This window comes from Ammospiza caudacuta, chromosome Z (assembly GCF_027887145.1).
Source record: "Ammospiza caudacuta isolate bAmmCau1 chromosome Z, bAmmCau1.pri, whole genome shotgun sequence".
NCBI classification, from domain to species: Eukaryota; Metazoa; Chordata; class Aves; order Passeriformes; family Passerellidae; genus Ammospiza; species Ammospiza caudacuta.
In genome coordinates this window covers 1,298,422-1,323,406 of record NC_080632.1, presented here as the reverse complement: position 1 = coordinate 1,323,406, position 24,985 = coordinate 1,298,422, and the positions used below count along the sequence as shown (strand labels likewise).

General features: G+C 40.1%; 1 protein-coding gene across 4 annotated transcripts in view; it reads left to right on the top strand.

Annotated features, from left to right (window-relative positions):
• The window catches only part of LOC131571524 (single-stranded DNA-binding protein 2), a 126,166-nt gene that overhangs the window by 22,164 nt on the left and 79,017 nt on the right, over positions 1-24,985 (top strand). For all 4 annotated transcript variants that reach the window (XM_058824273.1, XM_058824272.1, XM_058824271.1 and 1 more), the window contains exons 2-4: positions 8,957-9,029; positions 13,204-13,265; positions 14,886-14,970. In XM_058824273.1, the coding sequence (XP_058680256.1) occupies positions 8,957-9,029; positions 13,204-13,265; positions 14,886-14,970 (220 nt within the window). The remainder of the gene's footprint in view (positions 1-8,956; positions 9,030-13,203; positions 13,266-14,885; positions 14,971-24,985) is intronic.

Genomic DNA, 24,985 nt, shown 5'->3' with positions numbered 1-24,985 from the left:
TATTTGTATATGCTGATAAAAATATATAGTTGGTAGAAAGAGGAAAAGGTTCTTAACAGGCTTTAGTTCATCAGTTGGTGCTGGAAGTGGGTTTTGCAAAATCTTTGGTGAGTCTTGGAACATCTGCCTCCCCTCTCCCACCCCCAGCGCTGCCCCACAGCACAGCAGAGGCAATGCTGGCCGGCTGCAGGAAGAGCAGAGAGTCTCCTTCCCCTTCCTTCTGCAGGTAGCAGTCTCGTTGAAGATGAGGATCAGCAAAGCAAATCCCCGTTCTCTGCTGTTTGTAACTCCCACGTGCCGACTTCTTACGCCCAAGTCTGCTTTTGAGAGTTTCCAGAGTAACTCAAGATTAGTTTCTCTTTTGCTGCTAAGAAACAGGGAAAATGAAGAAAGGAGAATAAAGGCAATAAATGAAGCATGGAATAGCAGTGTAATTATTGCAATGTGCTTGGAAGTGCCCAAGGCCAGGCTGGACAGGGCTTGGAGCACCCTGGGACAGTGGAAGGTGTCCCTGCCCATAGCAGGGGTGGCACTGGATGAGCTTTAAGGTCTCTTCCAACCCAAACCATTCCATGAATCTGGTACTCTGTGTGTGTGCTTTTGTGGCTTAAGAGCAGAATCTCTTTAATACCACATAAATATCTCAAGTCAATTTCAGGTGGTGTGTAAACAGCATCCTAAATACAAATATTTGCTGAATCTTAATATTCTATTCATATTTAACTGAGAAGTGGAAAACACATGGAAGTTGTGCAGGTTTGTTTTTTTTTAATGAACTTTTCTGTGTCCTCAAGCAGTTCAATCAGAAATCTTTAAAATGTCACTGAGAAGAAATGAAAAATTGTGCTCAGGCAGAAGTTTGCTCATGAACAAAAAGCAAACTGGTGTTTATACTTAATAAAACATTTTTGAGTTCATTTTGAAGGTATATTATTTTTGCACTGTTATTACAGAGGATTTTTACATGAAATGGTTCATCACTCATGATATGTTGGAAAATATTTCTGAAACTCTCCTTAGAAAAACTGACCAAAGTTCTTGCATGGAGCTCACCAGTATTTTTAATCTGTAAACCTTTGGCTCCATTAAGACATCTTCACTATCTTTTTCCTTTTGATCACAAGCTGAGAGTTTTAAGTCCTGTGCTATGCCTAGAGTGGCATGGGTGGTGATCCCCAGGGGTTTTGGTGCTGGGAGTTGTTGTGCAGTGGCTGTGGTCAGTATTGGCTCAGTCAGGTATATTAATTGGGCTGCAGTGTTGGGGCACATCAGCTCACTGAAGTGTACACTTTTAGAACCCTTAATTGTCTGGCTGTGAAGAGCCCATCTGGATTTTTTTTTCCTTAAATTTTTTTACCATTTTTTTTCTTCCTCTCATTTTTATTCTGTCCCCCCCCCCTTTTTTTTAACCTAATTTATTTATAATGCTTATTTTTACTCTTCAGTCCCAACTTCTGACATCCTAAAACCTGTCTATGCCCTGTTGAAATCTCCTATTTGCCTATCTACCTACTGCAGAAATTGCATTTTGGCAACGTGACATTGACTTATATCCTGCATTTCTTGTCCTGCCTGCCTGTGAAGTTATCCATGAAGTTAACTTAGTAACTCAATCCAGTTTGGATTAGAGTACTCTAGTAATACATACTTAAGAAAATAAAGAATTTTCTATTTTCCTCTGTAAACCACGTGTAAGGCAACCCTTTTTTGAACTGAGTAAGTCATGTACAGAAATGCATTTATAACTATTAAGAGTAGAACTACCAGTCTGAATTGGGTCCTGCACATTGTAGAACTGGAGTCTTTTGCATGCTTATGCCCTTTAAATTTTGATTTAGAATAAGTGCACAGCTGGAGACTGTGTGACAAATGTTTTGCCTCTTTTCCCTGTTTCATAAAAAAAACACCTCTCTGTCAGTTCTTCTACCAAACATCAGCTGTCAGTGCAGAATCAAATACTTCCCATCCATTTTCTTTTGTATCTGGTTTCTTCCTTTCAAACACTAGTCAGTGGTGGCAGTTTGGAGAGCTAGCATTCGAATTTTCTAGACTGTTATCAAACATTTGATAGTAGAAATTGAGTTCTGCAAGCCTTTATTATTGCTGAGGTTTTTTAAAGTTTGGGGATTTCTAATGTGTGGATAAACTCTTTGTGCCACCTGATTTTCAAATACCTTCCTCTCGTTGCTGGGATTCTTTGTTTGGAAAGTATTCTTACTATAAAAAGATTGAGGGAGGATATAGAAAACCACTATGGCTCTTTTATGCATTTCAAAAGGAAGGTGTTTCTGGTAACTTCCAGTTCAGAGTCTAAGAAAATTATCTGTAAAGTTGTAAAATACACATTTGAGTATTAAACCATGCCCTGGGCAGTCTGAGAGGACAGGAGGCTCAGCAAAGTCATCATGGGTGAGCTGTAGCTCAAGTTGTGTGCTCTAGTTTATCTGGAGATGTTGCTGAGTGGAAACACTGAGTAATTTGGGGGTGGCAGTCTCAAAGCCACGGGTGGCGGTTTGTTCCCAGGAACAGCAGCACAGCTCCCTGCTTTTGGGGGGAAACTTGAATGTTGTTACTTGATGCAAATGTTGAATGTTGAAGCTTGATGCAAATACTTGAATGTTGTTAATATTGCTACATTATTTTACTTTCTTCATTGCTGTTGTAGTCTTTTCTTGGATCACTGATGAATTTTTGGATGCAGCCAGAGTAACCTCATACTATTTTCTATTTGCCTTCCATTGATAATTGCATCAGTTTTTAAAATTTAGCCTGAGGCAACTCATGCTTGTCTTGCACTTCTTTTCTCCAGGTTATGTGTTTTTCTGAAGAAAGTCTCTCCACCAGTACCCTGAATTTCTTTGACTTCGGAGGTCTGATAGCTTCACTCTTATCATTTCAGAATGATAATCTCTCCAGAAGAAAATTTTACTGCTTCATAATAAGTCATACAAATTACTTTCCACCATTACTTTTTAGGTTGATACTCAGGGAATTTCATCTTGTGTGTCACCATCCCATATGATTCCCCTAAAATTCATGAGGTGACTCGTTACTGTCTCTTCAGGGCGTCCTACCAAGCTCTCAGTGCAGAGTTTGCATTTTACAGTCTGAGCACATAACTGGAGCATGCAGTGAGTAGGGGGAATGGCACAGTCTGCATTTAACATCTGCATCTGGGTGTTACCAGGATCTGCTGTAAAAGAGGAATAAACTCTTTTGGCCAACGTTATTGATGACACTTACGAGGGAGACCAGCAGTCCAACCCTAAATATCCTGGGGTTCTCTGGACAGGGTATTAAATGTACATTCCCTGAGAAGGGCTGGGAAGGCTACCAGCAAAACCATGTCCTTGTAGGAGCCAGATGCTCAGAAACACTGATTTCTTTGTATGAATGAAAATCAAATTAGGTGCTGCTTGCTCAGTGAGGCTGGTGTGCACTGCATGTCCAGGCAGTGCTGATCCAGCTCATCCCTGGGGAGCTGCTCTGTGCATTCCTGCTCCCTCCTCCTCCTCCTCAGCCTTCTCCAGGGGATGCTGTAGGCTGTTGTTTTCTACTCAGAGCAAGCAGCTGCTTCAGGAACAGCTGTAATATTTTAAGATGTCATATATCAATGAGTAATTCTGTGATTTTAAGGCTTTAAAGTTTGCATTTTGGTGAGGACTGTGTCTCTGCTTTGCTCTCTGATTGTGATTCTCTCCATGCCAGTTCTGTGCTGCTGCCTTTGCTTACTACCAGGTCATGTCATTAAACTCATTAATACAGGAAATTTTATACCAGGGACAAAATACCATGTAAAAACCCATTACTATCCCATTGAAAGCAGCAGGGAAGACCAAGGTTACCACCTTTACTATCAGGAAGAGGTGGAACCTCAAGTATTTTTATTAAAGTCTCAGCTTACGCTTTAAAATGTATTTTGTCAGGTAGCTATTTTTTAACTGCCATTTGGAATATTTTATAATTATGGTAAGTTGTGTAGTTTATATGGGTTAAGCCAAAGAAACTACTTAGAGACTTTAAAAATCAATATATTTTCATAAAATGAATTACTTTTTTCCCCTAACCATGGACCAGGAAGCCTGTGAAACTACTGGAAATCTTGAGGAATATATATGCCAAACAGAGGTGAAAAAATGATAGTTTTAAAATTTGAAATTCCGGAGGTCATCAGGAAAACTTGCCCTTTGATAAAGTATTTGGGAATTGATGGAAATTGTCCCAGTCAGGTTGGAGCCTTAAGAAGAGTGTTTTGATTCTTCAGTAGTCTGGATCTGTAGTAATTTCTGCGAGCTGAGAACTGAGACAAAAAACGAATATGAAATTCAGCCAGAGTCAGATAAAAGCAATGTGGGGAAGGCTGCAGTGTGACAGCACAAACCAAGGCATCCTTAGCTGGTGAAAATATGTAAAACCATGCAATTAAGTGCTTGTGGGGGAGACTGCAGACACTACCACGGCACACATCTCTGATCTTTCCCAAAAGATCAGCGCATACCAAATATCTATTCAGTGTTTACTTACACACTAGTGCTCAACTTAACGTGTGGTTGGAAATAGCTGTGCCAGTGTTTGAAGTCTGCAGGAGCTCAAGCAGCAACAGTGTGTGAAATGAGGACATACATACCCAAAAAAAAGTGAGCTGCAGGTATGTGGGTGAACCGAAAAACCCTGCTGGTGTTTATTGTGCTATCAGAGCAGTAACCAAGGGGAGGGTGGCCTCGCTTCAGGAGGCCAGTTTTTGGGACATCCTAAATCTCAGGTGAGATGAGTAGAAAAAGATTCTTTCTTTCTTTCTGTCTGTCTGTCTGTCTATCTATCTATCTATCTATCTATCTATCATACATACATACATACATACATACATACATACATACATAAAAATAAATATATATATACATATACATATATCTATATCACAAATATATTAAAGATACATGCTTAGGAACAAATTATATTACCATATAAATATGCTAAAAACAGGGAGAGAGAAGGAGCAAAAAATTACGGTCAGTATGACCAAATAGGTCAGAAAGTGTGGTTTGGCATGTTAAATAAACTTCCTTAGAAGGATTGATTACCAGTGTTTGTTGAAATTTGGTAAAACCAGCTTGCCTTCAGGAGCCTTGGAGCAGGTTTTAAAGTACTGAATTAGTGGAGTCAAGAAAATTTGTTCAGAAAACCCCCACTTCAAATACATGCTAAGAGTCAGTGCTACTTGCTCTTGTTTTAGAGAATGGGATTTGTAATTTGAATGTGAGTTGAGTGAAGATTTGAAATGAAATATGGATTTGAACTGAAGTCTAGAAACATTTCTTGAAAACAACAGAAAAGCTACTTCTCTGAGCAGAGTAGTAATTTGGGAATGCATGAGGTCTTCTGAAACATGGAGAGTAACATTTAAGATCTCTTCTATGAAGTTGCTTTTCATTCTTGCTCAGCTGCTTCACTCAGACTTACAATTATGTATGGATATTGATTTTCTAGTTCTTTAATTACTGTTTTGAACCCACCAAAAGTTAAATGGATGATGTGCCATATGCTAAACTCTCCATACAGGAAGAGTTTTCAAAAAATTACGTCTTAACAATCTAAAAATGCTATAAATATATCTTGGTGATGCTCAGATCTGGAACATTCCCATTATAGATACTTTATTTTTTTACATCCAGCATCAGATGTTAGCAGCATAAAGGCTCTTGGTGACGGAGGAAGTGGTGGGAACACTTGTGTGATGTGCAGTCTTAGTCTTTTGGTTTGGAATTGGGTGAGTTCTCCATGTTTCCATCAATGGAAACAGCGCTGCAAGGCTTGAGTTGTAAGTTCTCATTAAGCTAATTGCATCTCCCCATCTTTAAAACGTAGGAATGCAATTTCCACGGCACAGTTAGAGGAATTACTGTTTATTTCCTGGTAGTATTCTGATAAATGCTTGACTTGAACCACTTAAATGGTTCTTTTCTGTGGAATCCAGTAGCTGCTTGTGGGATATAGGAATGCCTTGTCCAATTAGAGCAGGAACTTGAGGCAAAGTGTACCAGGTTAGCAACATGAGTCAGACAGTAACCTTTTTTGTTTGTTAATGGAGTGAATGCATCATCAGGGTACAGATGAATGTGTGCTCTAATTGTCTTGGCAGGGAGGGGGGAGCTCTGGCCTGTGTCATGTCTTTAACAGAAATTACTGCAGCATTGTCATAAATTGATTGGAAATATTTTTTCCTCACATTACTCATGGGATGTCAACAAGTATGCAAACGTGAAAATTCGACATATGTCTGCTTGCTGCTTCCGCACGGTTTCTCACACCAGTTTAATGAGTAAAAACTGTCTTTTCTTAAAACATCACTTCAAACTCAAGTCTTTTGGTGTTGAGGACCACCTCACTAATTCTTTCTTAGTCTTGTGACAGGATGTGAAATAGTTCATTAATTTGTTCATTGCACACACTTGAACTGTAGCTTGGTTTTTGTCTTTTCTGTTCCTCGCCTGTCGTTACAGTTTGTAATTTTGGTATTCCTCCTTGTTACACTATGTTGCACCTTTTTGGGCGTCTCTCTGTCTTTCCCCAGAGTATCAGTTTCCCATTGATCCTTCCTTGTGACACAGGGAAACCTCTTTTGATCTCTGCGATGAATGCATTTATTTCGGAATGAACCCATAACATAGTTACATTCTGCAAAGGCTTCCTGAGAGCACAGTAACCAGGGCTGGGGCAGCCATACAGACCTAGTAAGACCCCATGGTGTTATTCTGTGCTGTGCTCTTGTGCCCCATCTGTGGTCCCACCTCTCCTGGCACAATCTTTGGCACTCTGGGATTTGCCACTACTGGATCAACTTGGAAGACTAAAGCCTTCTACTGAAATCTGCCACATTTACCCTCCACGCACTCATTAAACACCATTTCATTGCACTGCTGGTTTGTTTAGCCCAAGAGGTAACAGCATTTACACAGAGCTGGAGAGGTTAGCATTGTGCTTGATTAGCACATTCTGTGTGTTTAAGTCAAAAGTTTTAGGGTTGTCTTGCTGAAATATCTTGTGTTTTTGGAGTGGGGACAGTGGGGACAGGCAGGGATGTTGGGCTGTGCAGGAGCTCTCTGGAGGCACCCCAGAGTCCTGAGAGGAGGCACAAACCTCTCTGGGCATTAGAGCCTTGTGCTGTCAGTGTGGGCATCAAGGTGCCCCGTCTGCCAAAGCCTTCAGTCCATGGCAGAGCCGCGGGGGTGCTGTAACCCCCGCAGCAAACCCGGCGTTTGTGCTGCTCCACCTTCCTTCGCGGGCAGGAAGGATGGGATCACACAAACCCTTTTATCGGGGCTGCAGGCTTCATGTTTGGATCTGAACAAAAAAGGGACTCTCATAAGACAGATGAGGTGCTTTAAAGCATAACTGGGTATTCAGGATGTATGGGCTGTGGCAGAAAAGCGTTTCTTCTCTGTCTCTTACATCTGTCTTAGATTTAGTCTACAACATTTATTGCTTAAAATTTGCATGGAAGTTGAACTGGGAAGAATTAAGTCAACTCTTAAGAAATCCTCTCTCCCCACAGTACTTAGAGAGTTCAAACTGAAACTAGTCACATGTTTGAATTATATATATTTAATTTGAGAAAAAAGTACATCTTTGCTTTGAAGTTGGACAGAGAGTAAAGTAATATGTGTATGTATTGCATGCACAAAGTACAAACAACTAGTGAAAACCATTTTTGGGGAAGATCTCTGAGATTTTAAAATTTCACACTTGATAGGTTACTGCAATAATTACTGCTCCAGCAGAGCCTTGATGACAGTGATCACAGAGAACATGGCATTGGGTTTTGAAGAGGAAGACAAGTCCTCTCCCTCTCTTCTTTGTGTAGCTGTCTACAAGTTTTTGAAAATTAATAGGGAGAATTTTTAAAATAAGCATTGCTGTGTATTACTACATGCATTCAAATATATTTAACTTCTTAGAAACGGTGCAGGTAGCATATATAAAAGACATCCTCCTCCTTCTCCTCCTTCTCCTCCTCCTTCTCCTTCTCCTTCTCCTCCTCCTCCTCCTCCTTCTCCTCCTCCTCCTCCTCCTCCTCCTCCTCCTCCTTCTCCTTCTCCTTCTCCTTCTCCTTCTCCTTCTCCTTCTCCTTCTCCTTCTCCTTCTCCTTCTCCTTCTCCTTCTCCTTCTCCTTCTCCTTCTCCTTCTCCTTCTCCTTCTCCTTCTCCTTCTCCTTCTCCTTCTCCTTCTCCTTCTCCTTCTCCTTCTCCTTCTCCTTCTCCTCCTCTTCCTCCTTCCCCTCCTCCTCCTCCTCCTCCTCCTCCTCCTGGACAGCCTGGAGGCTTGCAGACAGACAAACAGGAGGCTCTGGGGAGTCAGCTGGAGCTGTGGCAGTCATTTGTAGCTCTGCTGCCATCAGAGCCCAGGTCTAGATGAATTTCAGGATCTGTTTTCCGTTTGCTGCAGAGCTGTTGTTGTTTGGCCATACCCTGCATCAAGGCTGCCATTGCTTCTCCTGATGCAGCCTGAAGTTTCCATGTTTTTTGGAAAAACCACAGGGCTATTTTTCAAGAGTGCTAACAGCTTGACACATTCCACATGCTAAAAAAGCTGACCTGGAAAAGCAATCAGTGATGCTGTATGAATATATTGTATTTACAGTAAGCATGCTCACTCAGAGCAGCACTGGGTCACTTGTTAGCTCACTGGGCACTTGTCCAAATATTAAAAATGTTGACATTAAGTAATTTGGGGGCTTAATAACATTTTAATTAATGACTATTTAAACACCTCTGGTCAGATTGACCTGCATGTCTAGTTGAAAAATTCTGGTAGAGGTAATAGATTTGGCACTTCATTACTTTGTGGTTTGTGGAAGGCAGTGGGGCATATCTCAAACTTGTGATAATCCTTTATTTCTGAAGTAGAGGAGCAAACAAATGCACAATTCTAAATATTGTCCTTTCTGTTTATTTTTCAGATTAGCACTGTACGTATATGAATATCTGCTCCATGTAGGAGCACAGAAATCAGCTCAGACATTTTTGTCAGAGGTGAGTTTTTTACATGACTTCTGAGGGCTTGCAAGTGAAATAAATATGATTTGGTCTAGAATAAGAGCAGTGAAAACCTTGGGTATCAGTTTGCTTCAATCTGCTGTTCCTTATCCTCCAGAACACAGTTTGCCACGTCATTTTACACGATCTTTTGTGACTGTTTTTGCTGTGGTTTGTAATCCCCATTCTACACTGGGGAAGATTAATCTATTTTCTCTAATAAGTGGGCATGCTGGAGAACACTTCAGTGGTACTCAGTTTTGATCACCTTTTAACTTACTATTGATATCTCCAATTGTGAATGATGGGCCCTTCTAAATGTATTTTACATCCCACTGTCATACACTATCAGTTCTCCTTCTCTGAAGCACTGCTGATCTCTTTCTGCTCTCACCATGCTTTTAACCACTTCACTTCTTTTCATCTGTTGAATCAATGACTGCCACAACCACTTAGGTCCTGCTTTTTTAAACACTTTCAACTGCTAATGGAATTTTTACCTTTACACAGTTGTTTTGGGATTTTTTAAGAGTCTTTTCAAAGACTCTGTATGCATCTTGTGAAGGTTGAAGTAAATTGTGTCTCATCAGCATTTTACTTTTGCCCTAGGATAAAAATGTATGCTGAACACATTGAAGTCTTCTGGGTTTATTATTGTTTTTTTATCTTTGACAAGAACATATAAGATAATTACAACAACAACACTATCAATAATTGATAATAATGACAATAGCATAGTAGTAGTAGTAGTAGTAGTAATAGGAATAGTGAGCAGAAGTTGGGAAAAAATAGGCAAGATATTGTCCTAGGAACATTTGCTGCTTTAAGTGATCCTCCTCCAAAAACTAATTAAATTATTATCCTGATGATGACATTTTGGAGATGGAAGAGGGGAAAATGAAAATCCAGAGAGTTGTTTGTGATGTTCACACAAAACTGACAAAGCACAGATAAGGAAAAAGGGTAGAATTGTAGTAGGATCGGTTTACATTTATAATAAAGCATGTTTTTGACAATTGTTTTATCTCTGTGGTAAAACACTGGAAAAATAAGAGAAAAATAATGTAGAGTATCATCTTGGCTTTTCCAAAACAGCTGTCATTTGTAAATAATGCATTGCACAAGGTAAATTTTGCTCACTTTGTTTTTATGATGTTTTTGCAAAATGAACTGTTGGCAGAAGCATAGCTGGTATGACATCTGGATTTCCTGAAAACATTAAATACAGTGTCTGGAAACTCAGCTTTTAGAACTAATTCAGTCTTGAGTTACAGAGAAGTTCTCAGGTCTGAACACTGAAACATAAGGATATATCAAATCTTTAAAAGTAAGACTTGTACTCACCAAGAGGTGGTAAGCACAGGTCAGGGACAATTAGTAGTGCCCAGAGTGGGTATGAGGTACGAGCTGTGAGTTTATTTCCCTCACTGATTAGCAGTGCAGGTGGGTAAATGTGCTGGCAGTTCTGTGAATGGTTCTGTGACTGCTGGGCTGGATGCTCTCTCAGTTTGGGTGGGTTTCATTTTTAACTTAAACAGTTGAGATTAAAGCTGAGTGTTGGGGCTTAAAAGAAGAGCACACACAGATTGTCTGAGCTGTAGGGCAGCCAGTGGTGGATAAAGGTTAAGAGCCCTCTCTCACAGATCTGCCAGGGACTGTGACTCAGAGGAATGGAACCATATTAAAGGAAAATAGAAGTTGGATATCCATGAATCCACTGTGATACTCTGTAACTTAGGGATGGTTGTCCTCGGCATCCCAGTGTTTTTGTCATGCTTTTGTGTCTAGTTTGACTTTTGTATGCTTCTCTTGAAGACCTGATTTTTATCTCACATATTTTCTATCCTGGAAATCAGATTCCAGCCTTGGATAATGCCATTAGCCTGGCCTGGACCTGGTTGGTGGGCATTTCCCATTAATCATTCTCTGGCTTTGAGCTCAATCACACTTGACAATGAAGTTTTTTTTTTTTGTTGTTGTTGTTTTTGGTTTTTTTTGTTTGTTTGTTGATTTGGTTTGGTTTTTTGTTTGGTTTTTTGGGGTTTTTTTTTGTTTGTTTGGTTGGTTTTTTTCATAAATAATAATTTTTCATAAGTCCCATTGATCAGACAGACTGCATCTGCTATGTTAGACACAAGTATGGATATTTAAAACAAAACAAAACAAAAATCCTTTAAAAGAGTCCCAAACTTCCACATTCCCTTCAGTCTCCTCCTCCCAGTCAGTTTCTCAAGATGACATATGTCCCAGGACCCACAAAAGACCCGAATTGGGTAATTTCCTCACCAGGCCCTGCTTTGAAGAAAACAATCACTGCTTAAACATAATGTGGGTGTTCTTCACAGACATAATTTTTACTGCTAAGCAAATGAAATTTCTGCTTCAGGAACCCCTTTTTCATTCTGGTTGTACAATGCATCTCTTCATTATGTGATTTTGAACTTTCTCAGAGGTACTGTGTGTTCCTGATTATTAATACAAGTCTTTCCAAGACATTCCCAGGGTGCATGAGGAGCAGCTGTGCCTCAGAGAAGTGTATTTGAAGAGTGTGTCATACCTTTGTAGTGGCTTTGGCTTCCAAATGTTCATCACTTTTTCCTGCCAGCACTTTAGGAACTTTAGGCAATTAAGCACTTCAGGAACTTTGTGAAATATGTTTTTTGTGTATTAGCTACTGTGTGAGGGATGTTGGTTTTCATTCTGCCAGCTTTACCAACTCAAGTGATAGTGACTCAATGTTATCTTTATAGACAATTTAAAATAGCATAATTATTTTTAAAGAGTTGTGTTCATATAATATGTCAAATTTGCATTAAGTTTGAGGTTTTCTGTATGGATTTTCCATGTAAGTCCAAGCAACATTTTGGGTATATGAGCTACATATTCTGTAATGACAAAACTTGCATGGGTTTGAATTTCCTAAGAACTGGATGTGGAAATCAAGTGCAAATTGAGAATCTTAAGTCTCTCTAAAAAATGCCAGCTTTAGGAAAGACCCTGGCAGTATGAACACTATATCCACCTTTAATAGTATGCTTTTATGTATTTTTACATATTTGTATCTAGATCTGTCACTTTAAATTTCTTTCAGATTAAGGCTGTTAAAGCATTTAATTAAAATAACCTTCTTCTTGTCTGCCATTGCTTCTATCTATAGAGAAGAATATGGTTTGTGCTGTTAACAACTCCTTTTTAAGAGAGTTGGACAGGAAATTATGCTGTGTGTCATCGTAACTAGAGGAGTTTGCAGTGCACACAATGCAAAGTATGCACCAAAGATCCACCAGGTTCTAACATGAGACATTCTTCTGGACAGTGTTGTGTGGGCTTTGTAATAGCCCAAACTATTAAATTTTGTAGTTAAGGACAAGATACCGACTGGCATTGAAAAGGTGGTTGTGTGATTACAGTTAGGGTACCACATTTGGAAAGTTTTGCAGAGAAACAGATGCTGTTGCTGCGATTGGTGTTGTCTGATGGGTTCCCTGATCAACCACAAAAGTTTGAATTCAGGAGCTGACAGTTCTTAAACTGCATTTCCTTTGAAAAGAGCCCAAAGCAGACCCAGTTTCCCTGGTGGGAAGGAAGTCCCAGGCAGTAGAGGTGTTGAGGAGAGCTTGCCAGCACAGGAGAGCTTGCCAGAGTAGCTGTGCGTGTTCCCTGGCTGGTGGGAGAGCTGGGTTGTGGCAGTGGCGCTGCCTCACTTTGGCCGCATTACCTGTGACTGAAGCACTCCTAGAGGATTATAAAACGCTGCTGGCCCTGGCTGCGGGGGGAAGAGTGCCACCTGCTGAATCCACAGCATCGCTCCTGTGCAAATGGGAAAAGATCTCAGCTTTCAACGGTACTTCATAATCACTTCTTTAATCATGCATTTTGGACCTTAAAGTAGTACGCAATATAGTCAGAATTTAAAAAAACCCCAAAGAATAAAATTCTAAACTATGCTCCCCTAGCACAAGAGGAGCTAATTTAAAGAATGAGCTATATCAATAAATATAGAAAAGTAAGTAAATAGGGCATCCAAATTGATGACCATAAAGTGTCTCATAACTGTGGAATCTTCTCTTCCTCATCCTTTTTCTATCTGAATTATGTAGTATTTCTTAGTCACAATGATCAAATGCCAGCACAATGATCACAATGTACACCTCTGTTTTTATCATTTTAGATAAGATGGGAAAAAAACATCACACTGGGGGAGCCCCCAGGATTCTTGCATTCCTGGTGGTGGTAAGTACCAGTTTTCTTCTCCTCTGATTTTCCTAGAATATATTGATGTCCAGTTCCAGCTGCTGGAGGCAAGAAATTCAGGTGAACACAGTAAAAAAAAAAAAGAGGATTAGGATTAAGAAGCATTCTCTTGTTAAGGAATAAAATAACAGAAAATTAGATACAGAAAATGAAATAACAGAAAAAGATACTGGATATTGGATACAGAAAAAAAGAAATACTGCATAGAGCTTTGATAAGAAAGGAGGTGGCCTGGCTTTCCTTCTTCACCACCTTCCAGCACATTTTGCAGCTAAGGGGTCATCCTACATATCATAAATGGTTGCATTTGGAAAGAAAACACAGTAAATACGGAGACTGAGTTGATGTGAGCTTGCTCAGTCTGCAGTCCACAGCTGTGTGTGTAGAATTCCCCAGGGGAGAAGAGTGCTCATAGGCAGTGCTGTGTAGCCATGGTATTTATTCATTATTTTAATCTATCCAAAAGCCTGTGTTTGAAGAAATGCAGAAGTGCAGAGAATATGCCCAGCTGTGAGGAGTACAGGAATTCACAGGTTTGGAAATGGTCCCATTTGAACCCAAGTGATTTGCACAGCTGCATGGGAAGTGGGGTATCCTTCTTTGGCCATTCTTTCACAGCTCTTGCTGTGTGATGGAAGCCTGGCAAGAACGTGTCCCTTTTATCCCTAATGTCTGCATTATCCTTAATTTTGATTGTCTGCAGCAGAGGGCTCAAATTGTCCATAAATCCCTATTATGGTGCTGGATTAAGTTATAGAGGATTAAGTCTAAACCAGTAAAAAACTGCTATGAAACTCCAACAAATTTTATTATTCAAATATATTATTAAGTCATTCTAGCATAGACCCAGTTTCATTCCAGAAACTTTGTGGTAGACCTGATTGGTATATAAGTATAGTTGAAGGAGTTTGTGGGGAAGACCAATGGGATTATGTGCCATGATACCCTTCCTTTTATTCTTTATGACCTAAAAAGATGCCCATGCATTTTTGTGCTTGCCCAGGCATCAGATTCTCAGGGAGCTTTGGTTTAAGCACAGCATTGGACATTTGTCCACAGAAGCTGTGGCTGCCCCATCCCTGGAAGTGCCCAAGGCCAGGCTGGATGAGGCTTAGGGTAACCTGGGATAGTAGAAGTTGTTGGAGACTGGATGGGCTCTAAAATCCTTCTAATCCAAATTGTTCTGTGGCTCCAGGAACCTTGACCATGGAAGGATTCCCAGTTTTCTTTCCTTTCCATATTATTACAAATTCATTCCTTCCCATGCTTTGTGGAAGTTGTTTGAGCAGTTGCTGGAGGGATAAGATTAAATGCACAGTAATACACGTTGTATTCATATATATTACACCAGATTCTTGGTGTGTGGTGCAGTGGTGTTGAAGGAGTACAGCACTGTTTGCCTCAGAGATCAGATGGCAGGGCTTGTTCCTCACAGATGATTTACAAATCTAAATTCTTCCTTAGAGGGGAGTGTTCTCATTCTTTGGAGAGACAGTGATGTTTCTGTATAGGAACATCCATGTGGGGTGTGTGTATGCCATAAAATGCTCATGAGATGACAGTGACACTCTCACCATCCCTGTAACCTCTCCCTTGCAGTGTGTTCTGGGATCTCTACTGTGCAGCTCCAGAAAGACGAGAAACATGTGAACACTCAAGTGAAGCAAAAGCCTTTCATGACTATGTAAGTTGTGTCTGTCTTTACCATGGCTTCATTAACTGTGCATGTATAAATGTGTTAGAGAAGTATTTTGCACTGCAGTGGCTCAAAAACACAGGTGTTGTTTATATGTAACTCTCAGTTTCCTAGGGGTACCTTAGAAGTAGGAGTTCCTAATTCTTTATTGCCAGCACAATATGGGTGACTCCTGGAAGCTGTCTCAGAGATCAAGGTGCTGTCCTGTGTGTTAATGCAGAGTAAAGAGTGTCCTTCTGTCCCTCATGCCATGGACACATGAGGCTGGTCACAAAGGCACATGGAAACATGGATGTGACCTGCCCAAATATCTGTGCTCTGTCAGTGCTAAAGAAAAGACTGTTCTGTAGATGGAATTGATCTCTGGCTTCTGTCAGCACCACCCTGGCTGAAACTGGGGTGGTTCATATGTTTTTGTATCCTGAAATAGCCTGGAGATTTTTCACCCTAATAAACAGTCAAGCAACGCAGAATAAGTTAAATGTAAAATCAGCTGGTCAAAGACAACAGGAGGAATAAAGGGTAGAAGTTTCATGACAGTTTTGCTGCCTTTGGGACTTCATTCAAAACACGACAGGGGAGTCTTGAGTGAGAGGAGTTCTCACAATACAACTGTGAAACCTCTTTCCTTGAGTCTTTTCCAGGTCTGTCTCACAAATAGTGTCTACTTACTGCCAAAACATATTTCTACGGACAAAACTGACATTAGACTGTTCTATCCCAGTGTTTTATAAACACAGTTTGGGAACAACAGAAATGATTCAGCAAAGTGACCATTTTGCATTTTCTGTTGTCAAAATCTGGTAATGGCTTGGCATCCTACAGTGTGTGAGCTAAGAGTGATCTTGCCTTCTTGTTTATTTGCAGTAAAGAACATCTTAGACTCTGAATGTATAATCAGCACAATCAGAGATGTCCAGCATCTTTCACCAATGTCTCTTTAACACCCTGTAGTGGTGATTAAATTGTGAGGGTGACTGGTTAAGGGGCTTGGACAATGTTGCACAGTCATGTCCAGGCTATGCTGACCACTAAACATAATTAATGAAAGAAATAATTATCAGAGAGAGAAACAAAGTTTTAAGGACGTCTTGTACCCACAGAGTTGTTAAGGTCAGCCAACTTAGCAAGGTACATACCTAATTTTTAGCTTGAGGAATCTCTTGCAAGCACAATACTTGTGGTCATTTTGTCCTAATCTGTTGTAAATAAAAGTTGTTGGAAAAAGAACAGACTTAGCTATTAGTATTAGCTACTTAGTATTTTGTTTCCTTGTTATTAGAGGAAGGTTTAGTTCCTCACTGAAGGAGCAGTTGTTTTACAGGAATAGTGTAAGACTGTGAGGAATGACATTAGAGATTTAAATCTGGGCAGATCCAAAGCACAACAGTTGACTTCAGTGGAGGACATTGTGTTCTCAAAATTCAGTGTATGTAACAAACGCCAAAAATTCAAAAAATGTAAATATTGTTATGAAACAAAATTGTGAAACAGAACGATCAGCAAGAGGAAATTTTCAGGGAAAAAGTATTTGGAGTCTAAAAGGAGTCCACAAACGTTTCAGCTCAGGAGAGTTTAACTGATCAGTAAGTTCACTATTGAGTCTAAATTTAGAGGTATACTAGGAATTTGGGTAGGTGAATCAAAGTAGTTAGAAACCTCCTTTAGCATGTTCCATTAGCATTTCTACAGGCCTTGGAATATTACATGGCCTTACTGCTCATTTATGATGTGTGTTGTCATAATTCAAGAAAAGTGAGAAACTGCAAGTTCAGTGTGTCCTACAATTCTGTGATTGAATATTTAACTTACTGTATAAAGTCATGCTTGATGAAGAAAAGATAAAATCATGGTATGATTCTATTTGCACATCAAGACAGGATGAACATTTATTTTAGAAACAGTTTGATTTACTTTAGAAATTAATTTGCCTAATGTTTTCTTCCTAATGCAGGAAAAACTCTGCATTGTTTTTGTCACAGTTGGGATAAATTCATTTAATCCATCAGAAGACTCACAATGCTCCTTGTTATCGCTTAGGTTTCACTTAGGTTTTGCTTAGGACAGTCTTCATTATGATTTTTGTGTCTGGTATTTTAAGGTAGCATTTTAAGGTAAGCTCATGTCAAAAAACAGGAAAGTGGTATTAGGATATAGCCAAGCAGATCTCACAGCAGAGGAAGATGAACATGCAGTGAGTGAAATCCTGATCCACACAGTGTCTTGCCATTGACTGTGGAGAGGTCAAAATCCCACCATCAGTGGGAACCATCAGAAGCTGCTGCTGGATTCTTCCTCCTGCCGAGCCTGCCGGGGCTGCTAAATGAAAACTCTGCTGCTACATTGCAGGTCAAGTAGTAGAGCATTTGTAGCTGTGCTGTCATATCTAAAAACTGTTATTGTACGTACAAAACAGCTCAGAAGGCTTGTTTATTAATTCATGCGAGCAATTCAGAATTCTTTATTAGGCATGTGTTCCACTTGACCTAAGAAAAACCGTTCCTGCTGAAGGGGTGCGTGGTCTGGCTGCTGCAGACATGGCAGCTGTAGCTGAGTGGGCTGTGTTTGGAGAGGAAATAATCTTGTCTTTGCTTTTGTGGAGAGAGAAAGGCTTAGGAATGCTTGATGGAGGAGGAAAGCACTTGCAGATGATTTAATGATTTGGAAATATTGCTGCCTCACTCAACATAGCTGCGAGTCAGGCAGGAACACACAGGTTGACTCATGAAATGAATGTGCAGAAAAACTGAGTTTCTTCAAGTTTACTTACAAGCTTTACATTATCTGAAATGCAACTCTGAGGTCAATGCTGTTTGATTTCTCTCTCCCTCAGACAGTGTGTTGTGGCTTGCAGCACTACAATGCCCATCTTACTAAAAATCCACTAAATAGAAAAGCAAACCGCAATTCTGGCTTTATAGAGAAGATTTTCCATACTCATGCTGAGTTTAAGTATTTGTAGTTCCCCCGTATTTAAAATGGATTTTATGTTTATTTTCTGTCAAGATTTGCCACTGGATATGTTTCCTTCTGAGTGAACAGGGTTATGAACTGATTAGGTACATTTTTATCATTTTTTTAGGCTTGAAAAAATGCATGTCATGAATGTGGATGTGCTGGATCAGGGAGATAGCTCCTGGCCTGGAAGTTTTAAGATATATCATGTAGAATTGGAAATTGTTTTAGGTGACTCAGGAAAGAAAATTGTTGCTTGCTCACCCAGCCTGTTAATACTGCAGGCATTTCAGTAGGAGTAGCTTCATTTGAAGCAGAAAAATCCCCGTGATTTTTTTCCAGGTACCTGTTACTTTACTTTTTCCTGGAGGAACATTTCTGCACACTTTGAAGTCTTGTGAAAAATCATGTACATGGATGGTCTGAGGCAAAATTCAGTCTTCACTGTAGAATGGTTTGTGTTTCTTCACGATGTCCTGAGGAGATTTCTTCACCTCTCTAGTTAAGAGCTCATTTTTCCACATTTTGAGATCTTCTGTTGGGAGAAGCAAGTTCCAACATGCAACTCTTCCCACTTCTTTCCAAGCTGAAAACTGTGTCCAACAGGGGAAACAAGAACTGGATTTTTAGCAGTATCCCATGTTCTGATGGCCACAAACGACCATCCTGCTCTTCCTCAGGCCTGGACATTCATCCCCATCTCTGGGTTTGAAAGGGGTGGTACCTGAAAATCCTTCCTTACAAGATGATTTCTGTACATAGCAGTTAAGATATTTTTACTCTCCAGAAATTCCTGTGCTCCTGTTATCTCATACTCCTGGCAGTGGAAGATTTTCCATGTGGTGCTGGTGCAAAGAAGGGGTACACTGTTTCTCACATGTAGCTGTATTAAAATCTTGATTACTTTCCAGTTAAGGTTTGATTAGTTCTCCACAGCTCTTTGAAAGATCGCTTCTGCTATAGGCAATGGTGTCTGGTTTGTGTTTGTACCTCCCAGAAGAATTCCAGATAATGCACAGGGTAACAAACCAGAGACACTCCTTGATCCAGAGACTGAAATGAGCTGGGCCCACATCCCCTCTGCCCTGTTGGCACAGTTCAGTGCTGAGCTCTGTGACAGAGGGTTGTAGAGTGCATCAAAAACAATGCTGTCATTGGTTTTGTCGAGATTATTCCTTTTAAAGGTCATAAGTAGAGAAATAGAATTTTCCTAGAAGTTGCTGAGCAGAGTGTTTGGACATTTGAGGTGACTGCTCAATCTCTGTGCACCTCTCTCCAGAAAAGTTGGGTCTCTGCATTTATTTCTAGGTTTTATGGGGAGACAAATTACTACTTTGTTCTCTACACCCATCTCACTTCAGCAGAACTAAGAGGCACTTGCACACCCTAAATGCCCCAAGTCTCCTTAACTTATCATTATCAATACTCAGTATTTAAGGAGTTGTGAATACTTTTATGTCTATTTTGGACTACAGATTACCATGAAAAGCCCATGAGATTGTTCTCCCAAAAGAACTGTTTTGTTTCTGGTTTCATTAAACTGTTGTCCTCCTTCTCTGCCTTTTGTGCATCAGGGGTGGAGGAACTTGTTTTCATTCTTGATTGCCTGACCCATCTCTGGCTACTGCGACCTTCTGCTGGCAGCCTTGCTAGGGCAGCTTTTGCTTCTAGCTTTATTGCTGAAAATGGAATTCTATGTCTGCTTTCCAGCTGTCAGTTTCTGTAGAGAATGCATTTTAAACTCCTTCTGCTTAAAACAGAAATTAAGGGAAAAAACTCCCCATCATCCTTATCCTCCCCTAGAAGGGCAAAAAAAGACAAGTTGTCCTGCTTTGCTCCAGGGCTTTTGTTCCAGAGGCAATGCTGCAGATCTGAGTTACCTGTTAGTTCCTTACCTGAGTTCCACAAAGTTCTGGAAGGCCATTTGCATATTTACTGATCATCACTAAGTCAGTGATTTCACCCTCAGAATATGTTCTTCAGACTATTGATTTGTCTACTCTGTAAGATACCTCCTGTATCCAGGTAGAGAACAGGTTATTTCTTAAAAGTAGAAGAAATTTATCAAGTGGCTATAGCATTCTTTTTGTAGTTAATAGGGAACTGAAAAGAATTTCCTCTCATACATTCATTGTTAAAATTATATTCTTTCTTTTTGTGTAAGAAGTATTCATATTTAATTTTGAATGAAGTGGCTTTCTTTACTGGTCTTTTCATTCTGTGGAGATCATGTCTCACAGTGTTCAGGTAAAATACGTTCTTAGATATGGAAACCAGGAGAAAACAAAAAATTTGCTTTTGCTTTGAAATTCCATACCTGAACACATTAAGTAAATCCATATGGTTAAAGACTGCACAACAGTAAACAATTAACAAACCATATTTTTTGCAGAATACTGTTTGGTGTAATCTCCCAAGGTGGTGCATCCTTGACCTTCTCGTGTGGGCAGCCCAAAATGCAGTGAATGTGAAGAACTGGATAAATGTTTAGGATTCTTGTCCTTGGTGTAGGACACTGTTTTGTCTGCATGAAGGCCAGTGTCACTGGCAGGTTTGGGGAAGACAGGGTGAGTCACCACCTCAGGATCTTATGTAGAATTTACACAGGCGAGCTGGGCTGCCTCAGTCTCCCATCTCCTTAATTTTATTGCTCAGTAGCTGTTCATTAATAGTGTGGAAAAGGATTGGTTAAAAGCTTGCTCCGTTACGAGCTTGCTCAACTGCTCCGTTAATACATCTAAGTGACTCATTTCAGACTTGCTTAGCACATTTCTGGAAAATCCAAGGACTTACAACTTCCATCTGCTCTCTAAAAGCTTGCTCCAGCTCTCAAAGTCTGCAAACAACATTGCCTGGTGTCAGGTGTTTATGAGTGAATATCAGAATATTGCACTGGATCTCCAAGAGTATGAGACTGGTTTTGGCTCACCAGAAGTTTTTCAAAGTTGAGCAATTGGTACTCCCCTTGGATTGCAGAGACTCTTTGCAGGAAAATCAGGATTAATTTCCTGTTTCCTACTAAGAAATTCCCCAGTTAAATTCTTGTTCTTACATTTTCATGAAGGGGGAAGATGTGCTTGTACTGCTCATACCATCCTTCTTCATCATTCCTTCCCATAAATTAGTAGAAAATAAAATGGTGGGATTTGAACTGCTCTGTGTCACAAATGTTAATTGTAAGCTCTGATACAGAAATGTGTTGCTTCTTACAGCCAACATAATTTTTCTCTTTATAGAGGTAATTTCCCAGGTAATTTTGTGCATTTCTTCTCTTTTAATGTGAGAATTCAGCCACTTGTTTCAGAGAGCGCAAGCAGCATTTCCTCCCCAAAATTCCAATTGCTCTTCTTTGAGTGAATATTTAATTTCCTTGGAATTTAGAAGTAAAACAGTTAATTAGTTTGAGCTCAGTGGAAGCCTCACAGAGGATAAGGAACCACCATTTCCCCAAAGGTAATTTAGCTCCTCTTTCATGGTTCCCAGAGGGAGGCAGTGGACACATTTCTTTCTTTTCCTTCTTCTCTAACAACCATTTTAGCTTAACTTTCATTGAAAACAATGGGAGATAACAGCCATTTTAATGAGGGCAGGCTGTGGGAACATTCTGTGTGAAAAATAGTATTTATTTAGAGTGGAGCACCAAAAACATTTATATACACTGTATGCAGAACCATGCCAAATCCATGAAAGGGGACAAAATTTGGTTTTCTTTTGCTTGGAGGAGAGGAGGGGGATGTGAAGACACAGGAAGTTAAGGGAGAAGTGAGTGGTTGAGGAGATAATGTGGAATTCACAGGGTGAGGCTGAAAGGCAAAGGGAAGTGGCTGGAATGCTCAGGCTGCTTCACAGCCTTCTAGAGTAGCTTAACTTTTAAAAAAAACACAGGTAAAATCTGGTCGTAGGGTTTTTTTGGTTTTGTTTTTGTTTTTTTTTTAAACACAGATAGACAGACTGTTAACTTACTAGATACTTTAGTTCTTGACAGGTGTCTCCGTGGATTCATTTCTCTTCATTCTGAAGTCAAGGGATTTCTTTATAATTAAAATAAAGCTGAGGTCCTTCTGCTCTAAAGATGTGATGTGTCATTGTCTGGAAGGAGGCTCCACAGGAAATTTCTGACCAGTTCAATGGAAGTCCCAGGGCAGTGCAATTTCTTTTCCTGTGTGGTTGTCCTGATGAAGAACTTTCAACTTCAGCCGTTTCTTAGAGTAATGTTGTTAAATGTATCCTGTGTAAAATGTCTTGCAATTGAATGAACTCTGCTCATTCAAATTTTAATTTTTTCATTTGCTCGAATGGGTTATTTATGCTACCATAGTGAAAGCTGTATTGCAGTTTAAATTTTAAGTTTTACCATTTGGAGTGAACTTAAAATCAAGGTTTCAGGGGAGAGAGATATTTTTTTCTTTTACAAATGAAAGCACTTACACATATACACACTTCATAGGATGTGTTTAATTCTCAAATTATTCAGAAGTGCAAACCTTCTGGATTTTAGACATTGCGTCAAAAGCTGTAGAAGCCTCACTTATTTGAAATTTATTTCACCTTTAATATTGAGAAGATACAGTCTACTGTAAGTTTAAGTAGCATTGAGAAATGTCCTGTTTCCAAACTTTTGTTTTAGTAGTTGTTTTAGAAACATTTTATTTGTCACTGTTGACATACAGATCATCCTTACTCATGGCAGAGTGCACACAATATGTTCTTACAGCACTCCAGGACATCACTAAAAGAGGTCAAGCTGTAGCTTAGTAACACTGGGAATGTTAAATGGACTAACTCAGAATGTAGAGCTGGACATTTTCTGGCATTAATATTTAACACTGATTGTACATAATGCCTTACATCAACAGAGCACAAACACTTGATCAATAGGGAGCAAGTGCTGGGTTCAGCCTTGCCAGTGCTTGCTCCTTCTGCTGACTCTTCCTCCCCCTCGTGCTCTTCCTCCTGTGGTTCATCTTCCACAGAGGGTCCCTTCTGATGTTTATGGTTCAGGGTTTGCACAGTCCCTCTTCAGCTGGTCAGATCTCCTTGGGCTGAGGACAAGGGCATTTTGTGCCTTTGCAGTGATGCCATTTGGCTTTTGCCTTTTTTCTTTTCTATCTTCTCTGTATTCTTTGCACATTTATTTGTAGCTCTGTAGCTTATTGTATCAGTGGCTAGATTTCCCAGTCATTTTCTGTGGCCTTTCCCTAAACAAAAAGAAAGATTCCAGAGCTCGAAGCCCCAGGGGTACAAAGCCCCTGTGCTTTCTTGGCTCTTTCCTGGCTCCCAAGGTTGAGAGCAGCTCTTGGAGATAATGTCATGGACAAAGTGCACCAGTGCCAAGGGAGGGCTCCAGAGAAGGGGCTGGACCTGGGGGTGGGGAGTTGCATCACCACTTGTCCTCCTAACTGGTGCTTTTATCAATGATACTGATTTCCTGACACCTGTAAAATGTGCTCACCCCTGTGGGGTGGGCTTTTGTAGACATCTTTTTGTAGACATGCCCCTGAAGGCCTCCAAATAAAGATCCACTTTTATAATACCTACTTACTAAAATTGTCTTGAGGTTCATTTCCAGGCTGGGAAAAAAGGCAACAGCAGAGCTGCCTCTGGTGTGTGGCCATGCTTTGTCTGCACCAGGTTAAGCACAGTTGCACTGATGGGAAGCATTTTCCTTTTCCTGTTTGCCCAGGCTGGAGGCACTTCACCTAAATGCAATCTTCTTTAGCCTCATGAAAAGCAAAAGTGAAAGTGAGAGTCTTATGTCTGCACAATATGCCAAACACAGATTTTGTTATCAGCTCGACTGCTCCGTTAATACATCTAAGTGACTCATTTCAGACTTGCTTAGCACATTTCTGGAAAATCCAAGGACTTACAACTTCCATCTGCTCTCTAATATGATGAAAGATGAATCCTGAAGATCACAAATTGCAGGAGACGTGCGGCTCTTAATAAGAACAGCTGAACAACAAATGCCGTATGAGAGGTGGTGAAAAGTGAAGTAATGAGGAGGAAAGGCAGGGAGGCCTCTGGAGGGAACACGGATATCCATGGCTGACTAGAACTGTCACATCCAAACACCACACTAAATATGAGATGCACATTACATAACATGAGTCACAGGGAGCAGATAATGGTCTTTTTGAATTTTCTGCAAAATTAAGGCCTGGGTGTTACAGGCAGTTGTGTTTCCTTGGGCCTGTCCAGGATGTGGTGCTTGGGAAGAAACATGCAGCTCTGGATATTGGGGCATATTTAGAGGAAAGCTTGGAAATCTTGTTTCTTATTTTGAGATCTCTGCATTCTAAACATGATAACCACTGAAAACCGTAAACCTGTAGTGCATACAGATGGATGAAGTACAGCATTTCATCTCCATTTTCTCCCCTCCAGAGAAAAATGGAGGTTGTGGAATAATCAAAGCGAACAAAAAATATTTAACTTGACTTAAGGTGAAAGTCTGCACTGCACTCTGTCCCTGTAGCCTGTTTTATTGTGACCCCTCCTTAATTTCAGTGTACATCTTCAAAGTGCTGTCACAGCAACATCCACAGACTGGATTTATGCCACTTAGGGAGGATACCTGTAACTAAATTCAGATGCAGCAGTCTGTAACCCATCAGAGGCTCATTTACCCAAGAAAGTAGTTCTGTGCATAATTCACACCAGAAGAGGTGCATGACCTGTCTGGTTTCCTCTGACATAGGAAGTGGAAGACAAAGTTCTCTATAAGGTAGATAATAAATATTATGTTCTGAGACATAAAGGATCTGGAAAACATTTTCTAGTTCTGTTTTCAGGGCCGATTTCCATATTGCAAACCTAAATTTTAGTCTGAAATGTACTGAGATATTAAGTAGCAGATAATTAAGGGAATAATTTAACCCCTGAGGTGAATTTTAAAGTCCTTTCTTTTAAAAGAGTGGCAGAAAAATGCACAGACTGCACATGCATAGAGTTGAGTGTGACATTTCACTTAATAAATCAGTTTTACACGAGTAGGATTTCAGTGAGATTTGTAAAGGCAGGCAGAGAGTCCCCATGGAGCACGACC